Here is a 26758-nt window from a genome sequence, read left to right as displayed (position 1 = left end):
TTTTTGGATCTGGATTTAAGTAAACCATTTAAAAAGTTACAGGACAATTTAAAACATGTAAATACTGACTGTATATTTGATATTAAGAAATTATTGATTATCTTAAGGAGGTCTAAAAGATAGTGTTAGTTATGTTTTTAAAAAGAAATCCTTGACTTCTAAAGATACATACTAAAATATGTATGGAATTGGCTTCAAAATGGTATGGGAGAGAGGGAATTGGTGTGAAAAGGAAGTAAGAGTGGTCATGAATTGATAATTATCAAACTTGGGTGATGGGAACATGGAAGTTCAGTGTACAATTCTCTATTTTTATATGCTTGAAATTTTCCCTAATAAAAAGATAAAAATAAGTATGCACTTACATCAATACAAATAAACAAATACCACACTATGACACTTGACAGTGGGCTTAATAGAACCAAATAATTACAAGTAAGATGAAGACCATAAGGGTTTGAATGTTTTACTGTCTAAAACAAAGTACATAATTTTTAAATGTCAAAACCAAAACCTACACTACGTTACTAACGAATCTATCTATTTATGGAACTACTCTGGCTTGGAATTGGTAACTTTGGCACATATTATTTGATCCAATATTCCGTAATAACCTCAGAAGTATTATGCCTTCTTTTTAATTGTTTGATTCAAATCATAGTCATATTTAGTCACCAGATGGACTTTCTTCTTCACCTATTCCATCATGTTAGAAAAAGAGTGTAAACGAACACCTTATAATGACTCATGATAGACTTTTATCATCCACATAGGAAAGCAGTGAAGAGAAGGTTATGCTAACCATTTGATGGTAAAAGAGACATAAACAGATGCTATTCACAAGTCTCAGCGCGCCAATGGCAATTACCACCTGTTCTGCTTCATCTATTAGTGTTATGCATGAGAAAGAAGCCGAGACGGGAAAACCATGCAGACACTAATCCTTACTGCAACAACAGTATTTTAAATTCCTTCATTAAAAATACACAGTATACATAGGTAGAGTAATGCAAAGGATATGCAATTGCGTGACTATCCTGAGCTGAGACAAGATGACTAAGCACAGGTTCACTCCTTTCTTTCCTTTACAAATAGGAGGGAGGGGTTGTTTGCTTTATGCAGACATGTTAAGAAAAGAATCGACCCAAAAATGCCTCATTATTTCTCATTCTTACCAATTCAGAATTTGTGATAACCCATGGCTTATGCTTGGCTGCAGATATCATTAACATGATAAAGAAAAAGGCTTGATCACGTACAAAATTGTAAAGGTGGTTTGATTTTTAACTATGAAAAAAAAAACACTACTCAAACTTGTGTAGAAATTTTTACAAACCTAAAAGGGAGAAAATAATCCAACATACAGGTTAATACTGGGTCAAGATGATAGGACCATATAGGGCCCCATCTTCCTTCTTCACTTTCCTTCCTGAGTTTTGCAGTTTCTTTAAAATGTGTGCTATTATTGTTACTGCTATACGAGAAATTTTAAAAGATTTTTATTAGTGTAGGGACAGGTTAATAGATGTCCTGTATTTAAAATTTACATATTTTACTTACTAAAGCAACCAAAGGCGATATGTATTTAAAATCCGTGCCCAAAGTATGTTTCAAAGTACGTTTCCACAAAAATATAATTCAGACTGGCCTCCTTTCAGCATAAATTACTGACACATTGCTGCAAATATGGCGATCCGTTTTTCTACCAATATGTCACAAAAATACTAAGCATAATTAGTTCCCTGTCTCATTAAAACCACAGGTTTTTATTGACTTCAAAACGAAACGAAACACAGTATACTTACTGAAAGGTATGGTTTCAATGACCACCTGTCATTTAATAACAATAATTACAAATGAGGATAAACAGACTAATTTAGCCTCAATGAGAAAAACAAACAATGAAAGAGAAAGCAAAACAAGTGGCACACAGGAATATTGTTTTCCTTAAATGTTTTGTGAAAAAATTGAAAAGGATAAAAACAAAAAAGCCAAGTGTGTTTATAAAACTCTCACGATAGTCTCTAAACCCTCAAATATGGGCCATACTTACCTGAAGTCACAAACACTGCCTTCTCCTAGAGAGAATGTGTAGGTGTAAGCACAGGGTCCAACATCAGCTCTAAAGAGAATACAGCACTCCTTTCCGGAGGCAGGTATACCCACTCTCAGTTGTCTTTCAGGTAACTACCCTAGGTCATATATAGCCAGGAGTAATGGAATCTCTGGGTTTGGACTCTCATCTACACATTAGTCTTGACACGTCAGTTATGTGTGACTGGCTGCTCGGGATAAGAGAGAAGGGAGGAGGCAAGTGTTCTAGTGCAGGAAATTCAGGGGAATCAGTAGTACCCAAGGTGCTATGTTATGTTCCCAGCTCACAGGAAAAGCTTTAGAGATCCCTTTGGCTTAGAGACCCTCTTTAAATTGAGTATTTAAATGAAGCCAGTAGGCTGAGCTTCCATTTGCTTTATATAGAGGATGAACTCATCAAATTGGAAGAATGCAGTATGTAGTTTTATTGGTTATTCCCCCAAATTATTAGATCTAGAATACTTGATCATAAACCTGAAAATGCCCATATTACTAGCAATTTCAATAGCCCTTCAACCAGTCCAACCATTTAAAATCTTTCCACAATAGCACTAGACATCTGCTGGCAATAATTATACCAAGAGTTCCTCTTCAAGTAAATATTTCTAGGACTAGTTAAGAAATATAACTAGAGGACTATACCTCTGAGAATACAGAGGAGTATAAAAGTGAAAGGCAAACTTTCAGATGGATTTTCTCAACTTCTTTCCATATCCCATACTGACAGAACCATCAAGTCCACTGTTCCAGAGAAGACATGTAGTTACTTACATCCTTATTACAGTTATTATTTACAAGTTTTTGATGACCAACAAAATTACAGTAGAATTTTAGGGAGTAACCAATCAAAAATACTCAGATATCTTCAAACTGTACCTGATACAATACTTGAAGATCTGTAAAATATCACAATTTTCACATAGGTTTACAGATGGACTTAGTTAAGTTAGAGATATCAACTGGCCCACGTGACATAAATATGACACTTAGGCTGCCTATCAAGGATTATCACTCTCATAGGTGTTCATGGGACACAAGAAATGTGTAATTGATCTCTGGGAAGTAGGAGGGCCAGAAAGCTACATATCAAGACACTTGCTACTTAGCAAAAGGGAGAGAGAAATTTAAAGAAACAATGTTCTCGTTACCACTCTTACATCAAACAATCACAGAAAGATAACCTATGACAGGAAAGACAGGCAGGAAACATACTTAAAGGATAACATCTGATCAAGGAAGGGTGGACTCGAGGCAATTGTTATTAAAACTAACTTGTGTCCTGTTCTGGTAATACATACCATCCTTACAGAACTACTGGATGGGGTTTGTCATTAGGCTAACGTGACTTCAAACTGATATTATTAAAGCAGCATTATGCATGTAGGGCGGGGCTTAAGGTTCACACTAACTAGAAGTATCACTTTGATTAGAAGCTGTAACTATAACTCACCTTCCTTTAGATTCTTTTAGATTAGATATCTCACTGCGTACTTGCTATAAATCATAAAAGCCATAAATTTTTTTTTCACTTGAGGAAGATAGCCCTGAGCTAACATCTGTGCCATTCTTCCTCTATTTTGTATGTGGGTCACCACCACAGCATGGCTGACAAGTGGTGTAAGTCCACACCCAGGATCTGAACCTGTGAACTCAGGCTGCTGAAGAAGAGCATGCTGAACTTAACCACTATGCCACAGGGCCAGCCCCCATAAATGTTTTATTATAAAATAGTTAAAATAAAGATACATTGTATGTATAGAGTAGGTAAAATAATTTATGTTTTAAATATCAAGGGCTTTCAAATGTCTCTGAAATATTAATTTTCAGATTTTTAAGAACAAGAACTCAATGATTAAGTTATGCAAAGTTGAATTTTTATTACATACTTGAACATGAACAAAAACACATGAAAAGATTTACCCTTAAATGTAAATATTCTATGTACATTTGAGCATAACAAAAAACCTGGTTATGTTAAAAATCAGAGACTTAGGGTTTGAAAAAATAAAGACGTGGTCAACATTTAAAAAATAGCATATAATAGATACATCCTTGGAATTTCTTTATTAAATTATCAGAATTTCTACCTGGTTTTCCATATCTACCCTTATTTCTGCCATTAGACCCACATTCAAACTCTATCTCCACCGTACAGGCAGTAACTATAGCTCTAATCTGTGCTGAGTTCAGTCATCCCTCCAGACCTTAATCATGCCTCCATCATTTGGTCTGCCTTCATCACTGCTTTTATCAAACAGCAAAGGCCTATCAGAGACACACCTGGCTGACCCATTCCCTTCTACTTTAAGCCAGAGGATCCCAATAGGACAGAAGACTTACCCTCCTTGGGACCCCATTTCTAGTTGTCTGTTATGACAGAAGTGCTTTCATAACCCTTCTCTCAAGACTGGTCCCCACGGCCTCTTACCATAACTCACTTGATCCAGGGTTTAGTCTTCTCTGACTCTAGATTCAGATCAAACAATTGTAAAACCAATGAGGCAGAGGCTCATTAACCTAGGATTCTGAGGTCTAAATTTCATGGACTATTTGATGACCTATCTAGATAACAAAATGGAAAAACTACAATTTTGATAGAACTGGCAATCATTGCTTAATAGGATCAAAGCTGCTCTGTGATTTGAAGGCTGAAGGGAGCTTGTTTTATCTGATACTAAGAGACTCAGGAATACATACCTTTCTTTCTTTAAAGACAGTACCACAGAAATGCCCCTCCCATCTCCTGATTAGCATTCTAAATGTAGTATGATCCCTTTTCTACGTTCTTTAAAAAAAAAAAATTTCTCCCCTGAGTTTACCTGTAAAAAGCCAATGAACATCAATTCTTCATAAAAATGACTGAATTAAGAGATGAGAATAGAATAAAAGATAATTCTTTTATAAACATGAGAGAGATTCAACCTCAAATACAATAACAATAATAACAGATTCAACCCCACTGTGTGTTCACTTCCAGGAAAGTTTTATGCATTCCATTCAAAGCTCCTACCCCCAGGTAAACACAGAATCATAGGTGGAAATATTCCACGTTTAGCCCTAGAAGTGGCATCACACTTAACAGTAAGAGAATAAAGCAGAATATGGTTAGGTAAATGAATATTACAGCATAAAATGTACTGGTGATGAAACTGCAATGAAGTAACATAAGCAAGGTTTACAATATTTTTTTTACCAAGAAGCCTAGTAGTAAACATTTGCATTAAACTACTGTCCCCCAAAACCTAACCAAACACACAAACAAAAATCATCTTTTGTGACTACAAAATCATTAAGAATTCGTACTCCGTGACTCTTTGTCTTGGTGGTTTTCAGAGTAAGTGAGCTGTGTTAAGTAGCTTCGCTGATTTCTTCACCTTGAATAACTGCCAGTTCTGGAACTTCATTCATCCTCAGAACATCTGCATAGAGCAAATAATTATGTAGGCTTCTGGGAAGTGGCAACTGACAGATAAAACTGTCAGATCGTAGGTGTCCTGGTTTTAGCCTGGACCGAATTTCCAAACGACAAAGGTGCGTCAGGGATGGAACAGAGGCTGGAGAAACAAACAGGAAAAAGGAAGACGAAAATTTTTTAAACAGAAAGATACAACAGTATATTAAGGCAAATGCCTTTCCCCCTCATTTCTGTGTAGTAAAAGAGAAGTGATATGTTACTTAGACTTATTTTTGAAAGATTACTTGGGCCGGGATGACCACAATAACTTTATTTATTTATCCTTTTTACAGCCTTCACCTGGTTCCTCTCCCTCCAGCTGCTGTCCACACATTCAAAGTCAGTTCCCAGGGCCATATAAAACTAAATGCTCAAATTCTAAAGATCTGGCAATACCAGTCAGTACTTAAGAAATGGATGAACTAACTTTAGAAATGATAGAAGCTCACAGCAGCAAATGCTACATCCCTCTTACTGTTTCACTGTAAATGGTCTTCAGACCTACCACATCAAGGGAATAAATGTGTAGCTTACAAAAGGTTTCCTCTTTCTATCCATGGCATAGAATAAAATTTTAAAATTGATACAGAAAGAAAAGAAGATTTATTGAGTGGCTACTATGCTGTATGCCCACACACTTCACACACATTCTCTTTTCATCTTCATTAACCCTATGAGGTCTGTATTATCATGCTCTTAAAGAGGTTTAAGTAACTTTCCAAGGGTCATACATCTAGTACGTGGTAGAGCCAGGATTCAAACTCAAGTGCATCTGACCCCAAAACACCTGTGTGTGCAAGTCCACATGCTAAAACCCTGCTACCAAAAGCTCACTATCAATTAAAGGATAATCCATATGCACTTATATTTTTTTGCAAGGAAGGATTCGCCCCAAGCTAACATCTGTTGCCAATCTTCCTCTTTTTTTTTCCTTCTCCCAAAAGCCCCCTCAAGCACGGTTGTATATCCTAGTTGTAAGTCCTTCTAGTTCTTCTATGTGAGCTGCCGCCACAGCATGACAGACCAGTGGTGTGGTTCCGTGACTGGGAAGGGAACCCGGGCCACCAAAGCAGAGAGGGTGGAACTTTAACCACTAGGCAATCAGGGCTGACTCCACATCCACTTAATTAAGAATCATAAGACAGTAGTTTCATTTTCCAAGATGAAAGTATTAACTAAAGAAGTTAATGTCCATGGACACTGCAAGTACTAAAAACAGCTAGTGGTTATATGTGAATCAAATCTAACACCTTTTATTAGTCCAAGAAATCTTTTACAAATCCCTGTGAAATGTAACAATAATTAACAGTCCAGGATCAGAGCAGCAAAGACAAGTACTATGAAGAGCCTAGTTGATACCCAATCAGCTGGTCTGACTCCAAGTCTAGGGTTCTTTAAACTGTAATACCCCACAGGGCCTGAAACATACTGATCCTCTGACATCTTCAACATCTTCCAAACCAGTGAAGTTAATCTATCACCTTACATTTCAGTTTAAGCTTATTAGTTTAAGTTCAGTTTAGTTTATTCAGGGTTTGGAAAACAACTCAAATCATAGTGTTTCAAAATGCCAAATAAGAAAAGCAGAAGACTTATGTGATTTTGAACACAAAACCTGAGTCTAAGAAAAGATGAGTATTTTCTTCAACCATGTCATAGACTCCCCATTATAAATAATTAAGACTACAGCATCTACAATACACAGCACATTTATTTCCAGTGTTTTCATATCCATATCTTGTCTAAATTTTACCCTTTTCTGTAAACTTAAAGGAAGATCATCATTCTCACTTCTACGATGGGAAAATACAGGTAGAAGGGGCATTGGAAGGATTAACAGGACTAGGTATGGAGAACATGCCAAAACCCCAAGCCCTCCTAGTTTTCCAAGGGAGTAATCAGGTTCAACTTCAACACGTAGGTTGACCATGTCAACTATAAGGAAGCCCTCCTACTCAGTGAGATCAGGAACAATAATTGGTTCTAATAATTGGTCACTGGGTATGCATAAATGTAATAAAAGTTCTGGAAATAAGCATACTGATTCTTGGTAAGCACACGACTCAGCTGGTAGGGACAAAAGTATGTTGGCATACTAGAGTAGCCTATCAGCTGCAAACACTGAGCATGCCACAGGCACAGTCAGACGAAACTTAGAGAGGAAATGACAGGACTGCAGAGCACGGGTTAAAGTAAGGATGGTTAAGAGAATTTTTACTTATATTCAGCTGGGGTTTAATATGCATCTTGTTAAATTGAAATCTCTTCATTCTGCACATTCTTGTTAATGTAGATATTTATTACACACACAGAAGGAAGATAAAAGATGGCTGTGCAACCTAAAAGAGAGTTGCTCACTCAGGACTAAGAGATCCTTAATGCTTCTCCAGCTTCTCTGATTTAACAGACTACACTGACTTACAAACTCCTCAGGCTGACTGAGGCGAGTTCCTCTGGTTGCCGCACAGCCTTCTGCAGCACTGACAAGCCTTTCCAGGTCATCTGACTACACCACTGTAGCCCTGTCTTTAAGGCTAAAAAACCCATTCGTTTGTTTATGTTAATATGTGTGTGGAAGCTTAACCATTTGTAATCAAGCCAAACTGGACTGGTACACATTTGTTATAGGAAGCTTAGGTAACTTGTCCATGTTGACACTGTACATCAACAACATAGCTGATACTAGATCCAAGTGATTTGATTCCAAGTCTACAGTTCTTTAAACTGTGATAAGGCCAAAATAATTCTCTAACATCTTCTAAATCACTGAAACTATCATAAGTTTCAGAAGATCTTTCCATTTGATAATTTAAAAAGGAAAGGTATAGTTACTTCAGATAGTGTTTCCAATTTTAATTGGACCATTTTGTTTTTCCTCCTGTGAGCACAATAAATCACTGGCCTGATGAACAATTAGAGGTAAGAACCGTATTCATTTGAACCGAGGGAGTCTTTCAACTGTAGATTATTAACATAGACAATAACATACCCATCAGTGCCATCTTAGTTTAACATGCCAGTGAACACTAAGGGAATTTTACAATCATATATGCAATATTTCAAAGCACGCAAAATTCCTATGAAAGTTTTAGTGATGCATAGTATTTCCAGATGTGTTGCCACCAAGCTAAGAGACGATCCAATCATGCCTTGAATTTATAATATGAAAAAGCCCAGAAGCTGTATGTAAAACATATTTTCATGAAAACCTGTTAAAACCAGATTTTAATTTGTTAAATAATCTCTCTCTTTCTGGATTATGGTACTGATCATAGCCTAGAAAATGATATATGAAACCATGTTACACTTTTAAGTCACCTTTCTGACCCAATCATTTTCAATTTAGTATGTTAAACCTGGTTTATCCATAGATCTATTAGCAGACAAGTAACCTCTAACTTTTCATTCCTATATAGAGTTCTTCAATTTTGTTCATTTTGTTATATGTACTGACAGAACAATCAAAATAGAAGGCTATCTGTTATATGAAGTCTTATTAAAATCAAAACAATGATCAAAATAAAGCCCACAATTCTTAATTCATTAAACTTACTAATGCCAGCTTTATTATAGCACAGAACTACATGCACATCATACATCCTCACTATCTATATTTTCCATAACCAGTCATCTCTAGCCCCCCTTCATGCCAATATTCAAATGATCTATCTGCCCAAACTGTATTTCTAGGGGTCCTTTGCATGGTTTTCCACATCAAATGTATTCATTCAACTTTTGGGCCATTACTACAGTTTATATTTTCATCATTAATATACTCTTTCTGGTTGGCTTCCATCTTTTTGTTCCTAGTCTTTCTTAATTTACTTCTACAGTCTCTCTCTCCCATTGATTACAACTAAAAACTCTAGACAAAATACAAAAAGCAACTACCTGAGGACTCTGAAAAATAAATAATAGATTAGGGCAAGAAATCAAAACTTGAAGAATGACCAGTAGAACAGCAATGAATGGAAAGAATGGAAAGAGTACCATCTAGTAATTAGACCTGTGCTGGAGTTAAGGAGCCATTATTAATTAGTTGTGATACTGTGGGCAAGTCATTTAAATACTCTGACCTTCATTTCCTCCTCTATAAAACGGGCATAATGCCTCATCTATAAAACAGACATAATGACATCTCTCTGCATCAAAAGATTGTTGATGAGGTTCAAGTTAGAACATATTTGCAAAAGTATTTTATAAACTGCAAAATATCGCACAGATCCTAGACACCATCTAATCTAGTGATCTCCAAATGTTTTGACTGCACACTCAATTAGTGAAAACTCTTTGAGTAGATAACCACAATGCATGGATATTTACTTACATATAAATTACAAGCGTATACTACTAAATTAACAGTATTTGCACTATAAAACAAACAAAATTAAAAGAATAAGCTAAAATGAAATAAGATCTATTTTAAATAACTTTATTAAAAGTATAAAACACTTTTTGCTTTTAGTAAATATATTAATAATAATATTTTAAGAGCAAGGTGATTGACTACGTTTTATTAATTTAATTCTCAGCGACTTGGCTATTCCAGGATCTGGTTCTAGGTCCAGTTTGATACTTGGTTAAAAGGGCTGACGCAGTTGAAAACATCTCACAAAAGCATGTAGGTTCCAATGGGAGGCGTACACGGTGGCCTAGCTGAACTAGTTAGGGTACTATCCCACCCCACCTACCAATTATGCAAAAGTTTCTACCAAAATTCATCTGGTCAATTTCTATTTTTCCTGATATCGATCAGTTTATAAGCTAATTAGAAAGTTTAACTCTTTTACATCAAATGCATTCAAAACCCAGGGAAACTGTTTCCAAGTATTTTGAATGTGTCAATATGAGAGTTCTCATTGGTTTTGGCAAGAATAGAACATATATATCAATTAAAATATTTCCCAGCATGGGTTTTCAAAATCATCTTCCCATAGCAAAGTTTCTTTCAGAAAGCAGTTTCTTTCTCACTCAGTTAAAACGTCATCTTTACTTTAAATCAACGGAATTTTTAGAAAATATGTACTAGGTTTCATACTACTGGTAACTGTTTATCACCAAGGGAAAAAAAGGTTAAGAAAAGTGGAACAGTAGTATTTTTGCAAAATAAAAGTACACAATTCATTTTTAAATTCAAGGACTTTTTTATATATTGTGTCACAAGATAATGAGTAAATCTCTGTGTATAAACAATAATTATGGTCACTCCCATCTCACTATAAAGTACTACAAAGACTCTAACATATTTTAAAGGTCATGTTTTTATAAAATTATCCACAACAGTACTACTTTGTGCAATTCTGGTTTCAACTCCTTTCCTGTGTCAGCCTGACTATTAATGATGCAATAAACTGATTTAATGTATGATGTTATCTCCATTTCCTTACATTTACAGAAAAATAAGCCACTCCATCAGCAGTCATTCTTATCTAGCTTTTCCAAAACTAAATGAGTGATAATAAATGCACTATATATTTAATAGAAAATATATCCTTTCTGGTACACATTTCCTTTAGTGGCTCTCACAAAAGTAAGTCTATTTTCTTATTGAAACAGAGCTTAACAAATACCCTAAGCTGAGACATGCTATAATATATCTTCTTCCAACTTAGTATAACCTACCTGCAAGGTTATTTTTTTTTTTTACTCTTTTCTTTAACTCTTAAGCAATGTTTTCTATGCTCCTTTCAACAATATTTGCTAACAAGGAATGCATTTTACTTTGCCCCCATAATTTTTCAGCCATTTTAACTGTGGCAGCAAGAACATGTGTTTTCCCAATGGTATGTGATTTTTTTGTCTTTTCACTATTGAATAAGAAAACTTAAAAAGAGTTCTAAGCAATTATCATTATGTCTAGTAAATTTTGTAGAAATAATGGGTTGAGCATCATATTACTTAAATATTGATGGAAAACATCTCAGAGTTTATCTTCATGTTCTGGATTCTTAAGATTAGAGTGTCTTGCTCGTTATTTTTTTCATTACCTAAAATCTCAAGGTATACAACATACTAAGGTCAAGGCTCAGTGTTAACATTAGTAAAGGTGAACTATATTTTAAATACTTTTTTGGCTATTTTTGAACCTCCTGTCAGCTTAGATTGGGCGGTCGTCATTTTTATCGCATAACGTGGCTATCTGATAAAGAACATGAGCGCAGCTCTATGGTTATTTTGTTGGTTCACTTGAACCTTTAGTATTATCCACAAAAAACATTATTACTCTGCAGAAATCTTTTTAAGCCACTTAACCAATTTTTGAGAATTGTTTACGTTAAAATTGGATGATGTAATCATAGGTCCAGTGAACAATCACACATGAACTACAATTCACTAAAGCACACCCTCACTGTGGCTGCACGGTCAACGCCATGCAATCCACTGTGGGAAACACTGACCTAACCTATATGGATACATAAGTACAAGTCCTTGGGTCATGTATGCCAAGTGGGAAAAAAAAGATAAAAGCTCAACTTTTACAACTACAACCTCACTATTAAAGGAAAGATAAAATAAAAAGGAACTTAATCATTAATAGGCAACTTCATCTTTCTCTCTCCTACCTTTAGGATTCCTCTCTGGAGGCTGGAATATTTGAAAATTAAGTAAAATCATCTAGCCTAAGTATTTTCCTGTGGTTATCAAATGAAAGAATGAATCATGGTCTCAGAGTCTCTCAGGAAATAAAAACCCATTCCTCATCTTCCTAACTTGTTTAGGGAAGTATAACACAGCAATCTGAGACAACAGGAAAAAAATTAAGCTCAATATTATAAAGCAAATTTTAACTTCCTCCAAAACCTTTCCATAAAGTCCTCAGGAATCCACATTCTATCATAAGCAAATTCACCTACATCTAGAACACTATACAGAACATCCTCTTCATCTCTCATCCTCACAGAAGCTCATTCCCAAGGAAATTACTTCCTTGATCAATTTCTAAAACAGAATTTTCTCTTTCTTCTACACTTTGTCACACCTGTCACGAGGTCTAGAAGGCAATTTTAGCATTCTCACAGTTCTTCTACACCACTTTTAGACCCATGTTTTTCTGTTTTTAAAGTCCAACATACAGCACTTCCTATCCTTCCAGAGTTTGCTCTCCCTTTCCCCACTACAATCTTTAATGTCATTGAGACATCAGGTCCCCTGACTCCTGCCATCTAGTCTACCAAGTTCCTTCCTTTCTCATTTCTTTCCTTATCTAGACTGGATTCCATGGGCCCATCACTTACGTTATTTTGTTTTATCATCCTCAGTTCTTCCGTACCTGTTCTGACAATCCCCAGGATCAATCTAACCATTTTCCTTCTGCACTCCAATACAGAGAAAGTGAAGAAATTCTGGGAGAAAGATGATCATATAACCATATGATCTAGTACCATCTCCAACCTTCACTAGGCCTCCAGGGTTGTTTAGCAAATCTTTCACTGGTTCCCAATTAGTTTCCCACAACAACCATTCTAAATCATTAACTCCTCTACGCAACTCTCACTTCAATCTCCTCCTTAGCAAGATTTCACCTCCTAGTTCAAAGTAAAAACAGGAGATCTTCCAGGCTCTCCTTCTTGGAACTTCTAATCCTCAAACTATACCATAACCACCCCTCCTCATCTCTCTTCTCCTTCTCAAAGGAATGGGACTATTTAAGGCTAATCCCACCTTTCTTTGGCTTATCTGAAATTTATTACATAAATTATCACTTTTTATCTCCAAATCTTTTATCTAATTTTTTTTTTTACACACTGAGACCCCTTGAGCTATAAAACATGTTCAGGCCTCTCTCATCTTAAAAAAGAAAATTCTGCCATGACCCTGCATCGTTTGCTTTTAGTCACTGCACTACTTAAAGAACTATGTTCACTTTACTTTTTCATTCATAGATTCTAAATCAATGTCTAATACATAGTTGACGTAATTAAAGAATCCCTCACTAAAGAATTAATTAACATAAACAACTAGATTTGTAAATGCCCACCTACAGAAATACTTACACAATAGCTTCTCGTCACTGAAGACTTCTGCCTGTGGTCCACATTTGGAATTAACTAAAATTACAGAATGAGTGGTTAAAAGTTCTCAAATGAACGAGCTATCAAGGCTAAAGCTTCTGTCCTGACTTTCCACCTTAAAATAGATATTTTGGATCTAGAAAACAATTTTGTTTTGTTTTAACTGGGATATACCTGTCCCAGGGGTCTGCCTGCATACATACAATGCAGTACATATCTGGGAAGAGTAGGAAGGGCTTTCAAATAAAATTGGTGACCTATACTTAGTACACTTAAAAAACTTCTGTTTTAATTGCTCTAGGGCTACACTTTCTCCTCTCTTAAAGACCAACAGACTGCTGACAATATCAAAACAGTTTTCCAAATGTCCCAGTAAACGTGGATACAACCCATTAGTGCCTACTTTAGTAAGGATAACCCAAGCACATATACACACACACCCAAAAGCCACTTGGATTAAGAGGCTATACGAAGATAAAATTATAAATGGGCAGATGGAACCTTGTTAAAATTTTAGGTTAACTAATAATTTCTCATTTAAAAAAACTAAATCTGGCTCTTAAATCTAACAAAAAGGGCAGTTTGCAGGATACTGTTAATCAAGGCATGATTCTGCTGAAGTTGTGAAGGCCCACAACATGGCTGGTATCTGGGAGGTCAAAAGGGTCCTACTCTACAAATTGAAGATCACATGTTTAATTTTTGAAGATGAAAGGCAATTACTGATGGGGTTCTTAGTGATAATGCCTCATCTAGATTAATATCCAGAGGAAATGCCTCTAGAGTTAAAAACCACTGTGAATAGTGGGCTCTAAGTCTCACCAAATATTTAGCTTTATGAATTCTCTAGGCACAATCCCTGTGACTAGACACAATGCACAATTTATCCCGTAGTTTTAAAAAGGCAACTCTTTACTCCCCATATTTGCCCAGTCCCCACCAAACTTAGAGACCTTTCAGTTTACTGATATTTTATCTAAAAACTGCAAATTGGGGTTTTACAAATCAATGTTCAAAATAAGGAGCAAGTGGGTTGTAGTTGAGCTATTCCACCACAGAACATTTACATAAATACTCATTACAAAGTATACTACTACATTATTTGTAGCTTTTATTGACCTTTCCTTGGTCACTGACTCTGAGACAAGATTTGGTTATGGCTTAGCTTTGTTACAGGCTATGTTGTGCTGTGATAACAGAGAAATCCTAAAAACCAGTGTCTTAACCCAACAAAGGTTTATTTCTTGCCCATGCAAAATCCTCTTCAAGTCAGGTGATTCTCCAGGACAGGTGTCCTGCAGTGACAACTCAGTGTTGCAAGTTACCTCCATCTTGCGTCACCTCCATCTCAAACATAGCTTTCAGATTTCCTCACAAAGGGAAGTGAGAGCACAGAGAACTCATACCCAGTAGTCTATGCTTTGACCACTCACATCAATCACATGACAATTAAGGCTGAAAAATGCAGTCTTCCTGTGTTCCAAGGAAGAGGGAAACAGAATGGAACTCAGTGAACTGGGGTCTGTCTCTGCCACAATGACAAAATCTATTGTGAAAATGATGTGAGGCAGGTTCATCCCTTCTTATAGCTGAGGAAACGAATGCTCAGAGGTATAAGTAATTCCTCTATAGCTAGAAAGTAGTAGAGGTGGGTCCATTTAATTCCAGAGCTCTCACCTTTCACCATTTTACCCTGCCGGATGTCCATACAGAACCTGCACCATTTTATTACCAAGAGAGTCAAAGTTGCAGAGGAGTTAAAATTTTCCATCAGTCTGAAATAAGTTGTGCCCCACCTCCCATCATTTTAACGATTTAATGATATACCACTTTTGAACATGATACATGCTCTTGCTATATAGAAAAGAGAAAAACAAGTATTCTTTTTAAAACTGTTACATTTTATTACCTTAAACTAGAATAGACTTGAGTAGACAACTGGAATACTAGTTAATTATTACCAGAAAGGTACACTTTAAAACTTACACAACTTGTCAATTATACCTCAATAAAGCTAGAAAAAAATTATTACCAGAAAGGATTATAGACCACTTATTCCTAAACCTAAATTGTTTCTAGTAGTTATTTCCCAATTTTTAACTGTATTTACAATTTTTACTTGTATTGTTATAATAATCTCATAAAATAAGTTGGCACATCCAGTTAGCTTGCTGCACTTACCACAAATGATTTATCTTGAAGAGTACGTGAGGAGGGAGCATTGTTCAAAACTAGGAGCACTACTCAGTTTCAAAGGAAACTTTGGTTTTAACACGTGATAATCTACATGTATAAACTATTTTAAATCCTTTTTAGAATAAAGCAGAGGAACACTGAAATGAATAGATCAAGAGTTTCCTGGGGCCCTTTTAAGAATCACATGAGTATAACACTCTGGATAGAACTGCACATATTTAATCATTAAAGGTGCAGGATGAACTAAAGCCAAGTGCTTTCATCCACAAGAATTTAACTACTTAGACTTGATCTTGGACAGCTGGCCAGGGGTTGGAGAATTTTTTGATTAAGAACTCTACAGTTGGGGCCAGCCTGGTCAACACCAGCCTGGGGCGCTCTGCTTTGGCGGCCCAGGTTTTGCTGGTTCGGATCCCAGACGTGGACCTGCCAGTCAAGCCATGCTGTGGCAGCATCCCATTTACAAAGTAGAGGAGGACTGGCACAGATGTTAGCTCAGTAACAATCTTCCCGCAAGCAAAAAGAGAAAGGTTGGCAACAGATGTTAGCTCAGGGCCTATCTTCTTCACCAAAAACAGAAGAAGAAGAAGAAGAAGAAGAAGTCGTCTACTGCTATGTGGTTAAATTGATGTTTCTAAGAGGTATATATAAGGCACATAGTCAAAAAATTGCTATTAAATCTCCAACCAGTCAGGATACTTTACCTGGTATACATTTTTTTTCTGGTATAAATTTTTAACCTGGCATACATTTTTTTAAAAACTTTTTAAAGACAAATCTGAAGATGAGCAGCAAGGGACTGGTTACCTTTTTTATGTGTAAACTACCAATGGAGGTTGCTATTTCCTTAGGGAGGAAAAGGGTGAGGAGAGGAGAATTTTGACCAAGTACATGACATCTCCAGGACTTGAACTGAGCTTACAAATAAAAAAATGGGGAAAATCTTTCCCTTGGGATAGATACTGGTACGCCTAAAGGAGCTAGGAAGCTAAAATTATCTAGGGCCTTCCTAATGATGGTAGAGCTGCGAGAAGCATCTTTTTCCAAAAACCTAAAGGAATGTATTGACAACGTAGTTTTTAATACCATGATAAGTTATTACAGCAAGTGGGATGAAAGTAAGACTGTCATACATTTAGAGATGTAATCAGAGTTCTCTTTCTGGGCTCGCTTTCACTGGTGTTAAAACTCTGGCCAGGCTTCTGCTTACCAGAAATCCCGCAGCTGAAAATCCAAATAAAGGAGGGAAGAGCACAGATGAGCAATAGGCAGAAACTGAATGCTGTGAAAATTGAAGAAAAAAGGCGAGCTGGGTCCATCAAGAGAGCCATAAACTACAGAAAGGGAGAGAATCATAATCCCATTTGAAACTCAAGCAAGTGAATAGGTGGACATATCTTTTCCTCCTAGCCTTATTTAAAATCCAGCATCGTAATGGCTCCCATTATCTGCAGAAGAGGAACCACTGAAGAATGCCCTGAGAGACCAAAATAATTAGGAGAAACAATACAAGCTTTTCCTAAGTAGTTTGCAATAAGAAGGGTGTTAGAAAGCCTTTCCAAGATAGGAATAAAAGGCCTTCCTAAGATTGGACAACACAAGATTCAATGAGATCAGGGTTTCTCAGCCTCAGCACTACTGGCACGTGGGGCCAGATAATTCTTTGTTGTGGGGAGCTGTCCCGTGCATTGTATGATGTTTTAGCAGCATCCCTCGTCTCTCTCCTCTGGACAGCAATAACAACCCTACCAGTTGTGACAACCAAAAAATGTTTCAAACGTTGCCAAACATCCCCTGGGGGGCAAAATCATCCCTGTTAAACACCACTGCTACGGGTGAGACAAATAGCAAACAGCTGCCAGGGATAACTCATTTTCTTCGTAAACCGCATTCCCAAACCATCTCACCCCCTAAGCCAGGAAACGGTAAGAAGGAACAGCAGGATTTGTAGGAAAAATGACAAGTTCAAATTCTGTATATGTCAAAACATGGGATATCAAATGGAGATGTCCAAAAGGCAGTTGGATATATGGGACTAGAACCAAGAAAAGACGTGTTGGCTACAGAAATATACCAGAAAAGCATTAGCTATATTAATACCTCTGAGACAGGCTTTTGCAAATCCTCAGCCAAAATAAAATCCTCTTAAGAGATGATGATTATTACCCTACACAAGCTCTACCTAGTGCCTAATTAAACAAGAAGCCCTTGATAGATTTAGTCTACTGCAGAGTAATGTACTCATGCGCAGTTTTTACCTTCATCTGGACAAACCTGCCATATGTTAAAGCCTTCAGAGTAAACTCTCACATATCTTTACTAATTGATATGCCGCAATAATTTTCCCACTTGGCATATGCTCCCTCTTTTGACTTTTTGTTCCCAAATCCATTGTCCCATATTCTGTCTGTTCTGAATAGATATTTGTTCTCTACTACTGCAGACACATAATTAGTGAAAGCAGATGCAATTCTCAATATTAAGAATTACATGCAAGTGAATTTTCCAACATTATCATTAAAGAAATTCTGTACTAGAAGGCTCAGAGACTTCAACCAGATTACTTTTTTTCTTCAACAGAAACCTCTCTAACAGTTTGAATGCACCTCAGTTTAAGAGTATATTTTCCTGAATGTCTGTTTTTGATTGAGAAAATTTACTTAAATGTAATTTTCCAGGAAATCAGAAGACACATTTCTACATATGCATAAGTTTGCTTGTTAAAAATGTATTCAACATGTTTTATGAAGAGTTACATTTCATGCAAAAACAGGAGCAAAGAAATAACTCTCCCAACTTAAGACATACAATCTGGTGAACAAAATATAGTGAAAGTAAAATAAATCTGAATAAGTAAAGAATCCTTTGCATATATTATGTTCAATTTAAATTGGCTTCCTTACGTAAAATCTTCTACTGCGTGCTCTTTAATTTTCTTAACTAGCTTAAAAACTGTTTAATAAGTGAGGGTAAGTTGAGAATTTGTTTTAAAACAATCACTTAAAATATCAATCAATTCACAGAATTTTCACCTAGCTCACCTCCATAGTCATATTATACCAACACACTGGCATACATTCAGTAAGGGCAGGTATAAATAAAGGATGGTAATATTTCCTTTTAGAGATGATCAAATATTAAAGACGGAACACAAATCCATATACAATCCAAAGAGGAAATTAAGTTTAGCATTTTTCTAACCACAAACTAAATATTCACTAATAAGATTTTCAAGATTCACTTTTGTTTATATAATCCTTACTAAAAAGTATATCATTAAATAAAAGTATCAGTAAACCCCTGCTTTTCTTTATATGCTCCTTCGGGTAAACTTACAAAATCAGATATAATTTTTGTTGGAGGAAATTATTATGATCCCCTTCACTGTCCTTTCCCCAAATAAAGAAAATGCAAATGATGCTCAATTTAATATATGTTCTCCAAAGACTCATCACTTAAAATTACAACATAGCTAGAGAAAAAAGAGAAGAAAAAGTAGTAAAGTGTGTTTTAAAATTGTTGTTTCTTACCAATATGTTGCTGTAGAGCCCAAGAGGAGTTTGAGGCATGAGCAGAGAGCATCTTTTCAACAGCTGGAGGAAGTCTCTTCCAATTAGTAAACTCCAAAGTGAAGATAAGGGTGTCATCACTGACTGAGTCAATCCTATATTAGCAAGATGTTAACACACCATTAGACACAAAACATACCAAAGGCTTAACCTGAAAACAAACCATATACCTACTCCTACAACATCTTAATGTAGAAGGCAGACAGAAAACTGCAACAGAAAATACTCGTGTAACTGAAGGCAAGTTTAGTGGATATGAATAATCTACAGATTCCTACAGGAAAGTGAATTGACTCTGTGTAGCTGTCCAATAGATGACAAAAGGAATTTCTACTCTTGTAGAGGCTAAGAACTTTCCTTCCGGTTCCCCAGCAGCAGTGGTAAGAAAACACGGAAACAGCATCAGTGTCATCAGTGGATTTGCCATCATCTCCTCCCAAGTGGACCATCTTGCCAAATCTAGATTGGGGATCTTTACAGACATATAATTTAACAGTCCTGAAAGGATAAAGCCCAAACAGCCACAGCTACACCTGAACAGAGTATATGAGAGAGATGACTCATTTCTACCCAACTCCCAGAGACGTACAATTGGTCTCCTCTAAGAACCTTCCCCATTATAGATTCAGCTTTAAAGGATGTCCAGAATAACTTTGATCTTTAAGGACTGAACAAAGGCGTTCAAGATAAACACTTCTCCTTCTGTTTTTTCAAAATAATGTCAGATTTCCTACCAACCCACCCAAAAGAGACTTCCCAAAAGTTTATAAGCATTTGGATACTAATGGAAAGGCACTGCTCTAAGAAAAGTTTTGATTTGTAATAGCACCTCTACTACTTACAAATATGTTGCCTAAAATCTTTAAGCTCTAGATCCTGGTCTCAAAAGTGAGAATAACACTTAACCTGACTATTTCAGGAAACTGTTTGTGAAAATAATATAGGACAATATAGTAAACACACTTTTAAAACTATAAAATGTTATATAAATATTTGATATTACTAAAACTAGTTTGAAACTTTCAGTGTTACATTTTCAGTATGCCTTATAACATCGACCACACGAAATTTGGTCAGAGCTTAAAGAGAACTCTAAATTCTAACAAAATCACCCATCCCATACTCAATTAGATACTTCCCTATCAGTACATTGTTTGAGGAAAAATAAAATGATTAGGGCCTCTGAAAATTATTTCAAAAATAGAAATTCTTTTCAAGGTTGCCTTTTAGGAGACATTACTGAGCAAGGACTAAAGAAGGAAAAAAATAGAAAAAAAAAAGGAAAGAAACCAAATAATACACTAGTTATCTCAAAGACAACTATTTATTGAATGTCAGGGTCAGAGTATCCTTGAAACGACAGATTAGAGATTATGAAAATTGTTTCCCAAATTCTTAATTCTCTAATATGCAGACATAAAGAAGGAAGAGCGTCAAGTGCAGCACAAACATCTCGGGAAAACATTTCACTCCTCAGGAAGCTCTCAGTGAAAGCACAACTTCTCAGGAAACGCTGAGAATAAATGAAATGATAAAATATATTCAAAGGCAAACAATTGCCTTGATTTTCCAGGAAACCCACACCAAAGGTTACTTGGTTCTGGTCCCATATTTCTTTTTTTAACGGTTTCATTTTTCTGCTTTAATGTGCTTTAAGTCTCACTGTGACTAAACACAAAGTCATTTTCATGCAGCTATCTAAACACACAGGAGAAAGAAATCTGTTTATACAGCTTTAGTTAATAAACTGCTGAGTTTATTTTACCAATGCTGACAGTGCCACTAAAAATGTATTGTTACTATACTACATTGACCAAGCAGTTGTACAATCATAAATGAGTGACAGCTAATCAACTAAATGCACGGATGACATTTACTTTCTATTATTCACCTATTACATTTGAGGGGGAGGCACCTAGTCTTGCATTTAAAGTTGAAAATATATTTCAACTCTGTAGATTACATGTGACAGGCAATTATTCAGCTAGATACATTTTTTAAGACTGTTTAAGACAAGCAATACCTAGGAAAGACATTTATAATTTACATGACAAAGATTAAGCAACACACTTACATGTGATATAAATAAGATACAACCAAAATCCACTTTACCAACATACTGGAATTTTTATGGGAGAATTTTTCTTATAACAGCTCCTTGAATATAAATTTAATCAAAGAAAGCAAAACATTTATCATATTCAGTGAAAACACTGGCTTTATCCATTTAGTAAAAGATTCAGTGAACAAAAATTTAACCATGTTAAGCATTTTCATTGCTAAAGTGAAATTTTCCATTGTATTGTTTCTAATAAATAAAAAGTGACTAAAGTTACTCCTTCGGAGTAAAATGATGCAACTGGCATTCTCAATTCAGATAGCTGAAAGTTTTACAATTTACTTCAAAATAATTTGTAGTTTACTGGTTCTTAACTCTTTTCTATCCTAACACATTCAATAAATACAGCACACACCCAGTGGTTTATTACCACAAAAATTCTTAAATGGGCTATTCATACAGGAGGAAGGGGAGCCTATATCAGAACTGAGGATGGGAGAGTATATTTTACAAATCCTTCTAGGAGAATACAGCTAAATAATTCCCTCTTATTCCAGCAGTCTATGTAGTTGGCTGAGGAGGAAACGAAAAGAGGCAATATTTAATTTTTTTCCTCTGAATAGGTTCTTCCTAATTTAGGAGTAGGAAGAAGCAACACAAGTTGGCACAGATCCCCCCAAGTCAGGCAAGGGATTAAGGTACCCGAAATTAAGTGATTCGCTACCGCATCCCTGTGGATACACAGGGCTAAGGCAACACAGCACAACAGAACAACAGACTTGAGCCACACTACGGGACAGCCTGGGTTCAAATCAAGCCCTAGCACTAACTAGCTGTGTGAGCTTCAGGAAGTATTTTAAACATTCTGTGCCTCAATTTTCTCCTCTGTAAAACAAGGATAATAGTATCTACCGTATTTTATATTAAATGAGTTAGTACAGTAAAGAACTAACGTAATGTCTACTCTGTGTCAGGCAGTATTCTAAGTGTTAGTTAAAGAAAGAAATAAACTAGAAGCCAGGATGGAGCAGGAAGGCTGAAAGTAATGATGGGCAACTAGTACGGAGTCAAGTTAGTACCTTCAGTAGAGGAACACAAGGAGTGTCGCTGAGAAGAAAATGGGTACCTTGGGGACAAGCACCAAGTGGGTGGCAGAGGAAAGGGAACACACTGTCAGGGCTATCCTCAGCCACGTGTTGAGCTGCATTTACAGCAGCAGCCGGGAAGTAAACCCTAGAATGGAGAGGGGCAACTGGTGCTAGCTGTCAGGAGCCCGGATACAACAATAAGACGCACTAAGTAAAAAGTTTAAGGTACCCAAACAGCTTTGTTAATAGCTAGATATAGCATTCATTAGCAAGTGTTTTTCTCTCAACAGTGTGCATGTGTGTGTGTGCACACACATATAAAAGGGATTTAAGTCAAATATACATACACAAGTAACTTTTAAAAAATCAGACATTTCTCAATGAATTGTCAATAATCTTCACATTTCATTCAATTATCTAAAAAATACAATGGATTTTTGTGAACCTTTATGGAAAAGCACTTGACAGATAACTATGCGCATTTAACAGATAACTATGAGTTAATCAGCTACTGGACAAAGGAGTAAATACAATCAAGGACTCAACCTGTTGTAAACTATAAAAAAGGAAAGTGGAGATCAGAACGTGTATCTAAACTTTGCTTTTACTGCTATATTCCTCAAATCGCCCACCAGAAAGCAGTTTTTCCTTACAAACCACATATCTGAAACACTTAGTATCAGAAAGGGATCATAGTCCTAAGCATAAAACCTCCGCTTAGTGAAATTCCTGAACTCCATATAACGGCAGACATACTAAAAGGGGGAGATGCTGGGATCCTGCCAAATAAAGACCTGCTCTTCACCTAAAGATGGTGAAGCCACCAGGCGGAAGATGGAGTCCCCAGAAATGTAAACTAAACCTGAACCTCTAAGAGGACCTCTTCTGAAAGGAAAAACTCAAATAAGAAGATATCAAAGCACTTTTCTGCTGAAACACAAAATCTCAGTATTCATCTAAATATTATTTTAGTGAATGGTAGTTTATGAAGCATAAAAATGAAGACTTCTGATGTTTCATTGAATTTTATAAAATATCCATGTCCTCTATTTTCCTAGACACCTTTATTCTACTTTCTCATTTGACTTGAATGATCAGGCCAAAAGAGTCCTCTCACCGCCAGTTACCTTCTCGGCCCCATCTAGACACTAAGAACTCTTGCAAAGGCTGGAGCTGGTAGGAACAGTCTTCCTCTTTTTGCCCAAGAAAAATCCTAACTCAACTTTCATATAATCACTTGTAGGGGCTGCTGTTCTGAGAGACTATCTGCTGTAAACAAGTTATATCCTGAACTGCTGCAGAAATCAGTATTAAGTGAGACAAATTTCAAACAGACAAAATGCTGTAGGACAGGAGGATTCAATCTAGTTGACTAAGGGATAACAGAAATCTCTAAAGCAGCTGCAACTATTCTGTCACCTGCATTTTAAGAGGAGCACGGGAATGGCTAAGCAGAAAAAATATCCTTCTCAGAAGAGTCCACTGGCATCCATACCTTTCTACTCCCTTCCAGTCACCTCTTACCTTTTTCCAGGGCTGTATCCTTACATTCAATCTCACTCTTAGCAGCCCTCCAACTCCTTCAGCCCAACCTAGCCGTTACAGTCAAATCACACATACATACACATATACACACACACACACACACACACACCCCCTCCTCTTAACACAGGGATCTCAAGAAATTAGAGGAAATCAAAGGTAGTATATTCTCTCAAAAATGGTAAGGTCCACTATGGTAGCATTTCTTACCATGAACTGCATAGTAGATTCAGAGGGTCAAATCCAGCAAGCAGGAGAGATGGCAACCATTCCTTATATTTTGTTTGCGCTTTAATTGCATGCTTTATAAATTCAGATATATGGTTCCATGGTGCCAACGGGCAACCCTTCTTCAAAAAGTAGCGAAATACTGAAAACTTCTCATACTTCAGGCAGTAAGCCAAATGAAGTTCATTTAGCTGGGCTCCATATTTCAAAAGAATATTCACAATTCCAAAGAATTCGCAGCTACACCACAAGAAAAAAAGAGAAACAGAAGTTCGACTTTTACATAAAAAAAGAATTCTTACAGTTAACAGTAGTTAAAGCTGGAGACTAAATGAACGGCAGACAGGATAGTAGAAGGTTTTTACATGTCTAGTGGATTGAGACTAGGCGAAAGAGGGGTTTTATGCTATAATTTACACCCTCCTGTGTGGTTTTTAATTTCCAACTATGAACAGGTAGTACCCTTAGAATTTAAAATTAACAATTTTTAAAATTATCATTGACGAACAGAAAACTCTCCTCAAACTGTGATATTTTTGTTCAATTAAGTATCTCTACTATAAAATATTTGTTAAACAAAGTTAATAAACAATGTGTTCAGTCCCTAAAGACAGATGACTCATTCTAGGAATCTCTAAGATACCATTTCCTTTAGCAATAGCTGTAGCCAATTTCCCTCTTACTTCTAAATTTCTAATGGTAAAAAAAAAAACCATGTAGAAAAGCTTTTCTTTCTAATGAAGAAAAATTTAACTTACAGATTTATATTTTTAAATTATCTTCTTTATCAAGTAGTATTACAGAATAAAAGTATATCATTTTACACCTATTAAATTGGTTACTTTTTTAAAAAAAATTTATCCTCTAATACTTGTAAATTGTGGTTAAATCGATTGAAAATAAGTGTAAGTTTTTTTTGAGAGAGCTAAGTGGCAGGATGTATCGAAAGAGGGATCACAGCACAGTTATAAGGACCACAGACACTGGAGGCAGGTGCTCAGTCACTTACTAGCTGTGTGACTCTGAGCAAGTTACTTAACCTTTCTCGCACACAGAACTAGAACTATTTAAGTATTTGTAAAATAAAATGATATATAAAGCAAACTATAAATTAAAATATAATAAACATAAATCTTGGCAATTTATCCAAGAGAAAAAATCAAAAAGAAATTATATCCTATTTGCACAAATATGTTAACCATAGTATTACCTATAACAGACTTTAAAAAGAAAGTAATTACTTAAATGTCCAACACAGAAGCAGATAAGTACAAAATATGATATAGTCATCAAAAACTGCAAGTATCATGGCTGTGTAGTCACATTAAAAAAAACTGTTTCTGATATAACTTTATCTGTAACAAAGCTCAGTAAACATGCGCGTTCACTATGTAGACAACCAGGAAAGAAAACATGTAAGAAGAAAATTATTCTCCTCTTGAAATTGGTATTAATGTTACTTGAAACAACTATAGACAAAAAAGAATTACTTCATTACTCATAGTATTATAGAATCTAAATAGAGGCATAAAAATTATACAGAAAACAAATATAAAATGTTTAAACCACTGTCATGTGAGACCAATTACTTCAAGGACTTATGCATGGAACTTCAAGTTTTAAAGTAGTTAAAACACTATATACATAAGCAAAATATCACTTAACTCATTTCAGTTATTCTCCAATTTGTGCTTCCTTTCTTTAGGTAAATGATTAAACAAAGTATTCTCTTTACTTTTAATCATTTGCACAGTAATCAGAAAAGAAAAATCTACAATTCTAAAATTTCTTTATAAAAATTAATAACTTTGTTGTCTGCCTACCATCTTGCTATTTGTTCCTGATGAGAAGTATATCATTCATATCATTGTTCTTGAAAACAGCCCTGTACGTATGTATTTTTTCCTTGGGCTGCTTTCAGATACAGGAAAGCTGAGAGAATTTGTTGCCAGCAGTCCAGCACTACAAGAAATGCTAAAGAATATACTTCTGACTGATGGTTTTAAACAGTTTTCACCAATTTATTTCAACCACTTTAACCTCATTTAACTAAGCTCTCACTATTTTCCCTGCCGTGATTATTTGCCGATTCCACTACAGAACAGACAAGCTACACACGGACTGCTGAACATGTGCCAATAAATATGCAGGTAAACTGTGAGAAAAGTTCAAAGCACTGCCTCATTACAAATGGGATATATAATTCTGAAGAAGCCCGCAATTTTCAAGGCATGTGTGTTTACCTGTGCAATGCAGGGATTGGTTGAATTCTTCCCTCAAACACTTTGAAACCATCAATAGCCTAACAATAGATACTTTAGTCCTTAATGATTTAGGTCTTAAAGAAGATATACTTTTGCTACAGAATACAAAGGTAGATGCAAGCCCTAAACGCACCCTGTTAGATAAAGTGCTACAGACAGGTTCTCTAGTCATTTTCTGTTTAGAAAGAACTACAAAACCAGGAGGCTTTCTTACTAAAATTTCAATATATACATGTGGATCATGCTAAGAAA

The 26758-nt window shown here is 35.9% G+C and overlaps 1 protein-coding gene across 21 annotated transcripts in view; it reads right to left on the bottom strand.

Annotated features, from left to right (window-relative positions):
• Positions 1-3946: 3946 nt before the first annotated feature.
• The window catches only part of ASB3 (ankyrin repeat and SOCS box containing 3), a 107689-nt gene continuing 84877 nt past the window's right edge, over positions 3947-26758 (bottom strand). For 11 of the 21 annotated variants that reach the window (XM_070234766.1, XM_023618412.2, XM_070234762.1 and 8 more), the window contains 3 exons: positions 24225-24482; positions 19287-19420; positions 3947-5648 (listed from right to left, as the gene is read on the bottom strand). In XM_070234766.1, the coding sequence (XP_070090867.1) occupies positions 5443-5648; positions 19287-19420; positions 24225-24482 (598 nt within the window). In that variant the 3' untranslated portion in view covers positions 3947-5442. 21 annotated transcript variants of the gene reach the window in all.

Source organism: Equus caballus, chromosome 15 (assembly GCF_041296265.1).
Source record: "Equus caballus isolate H_3958 breed thoroughbred chromosome 15, TB-T2T, whole genome shotgun sequence".
Classification (NCBI taxonomy): Eukaryota; Metazoa; Chordata; class Mammalia; order Perissodactyla; family Equidae; genus Equus; species Equus caballus.
Note: the sequence above shows the minus strand (reverse complement) of the source record. Positions and strands in the feature narration are given on the sequence as shown.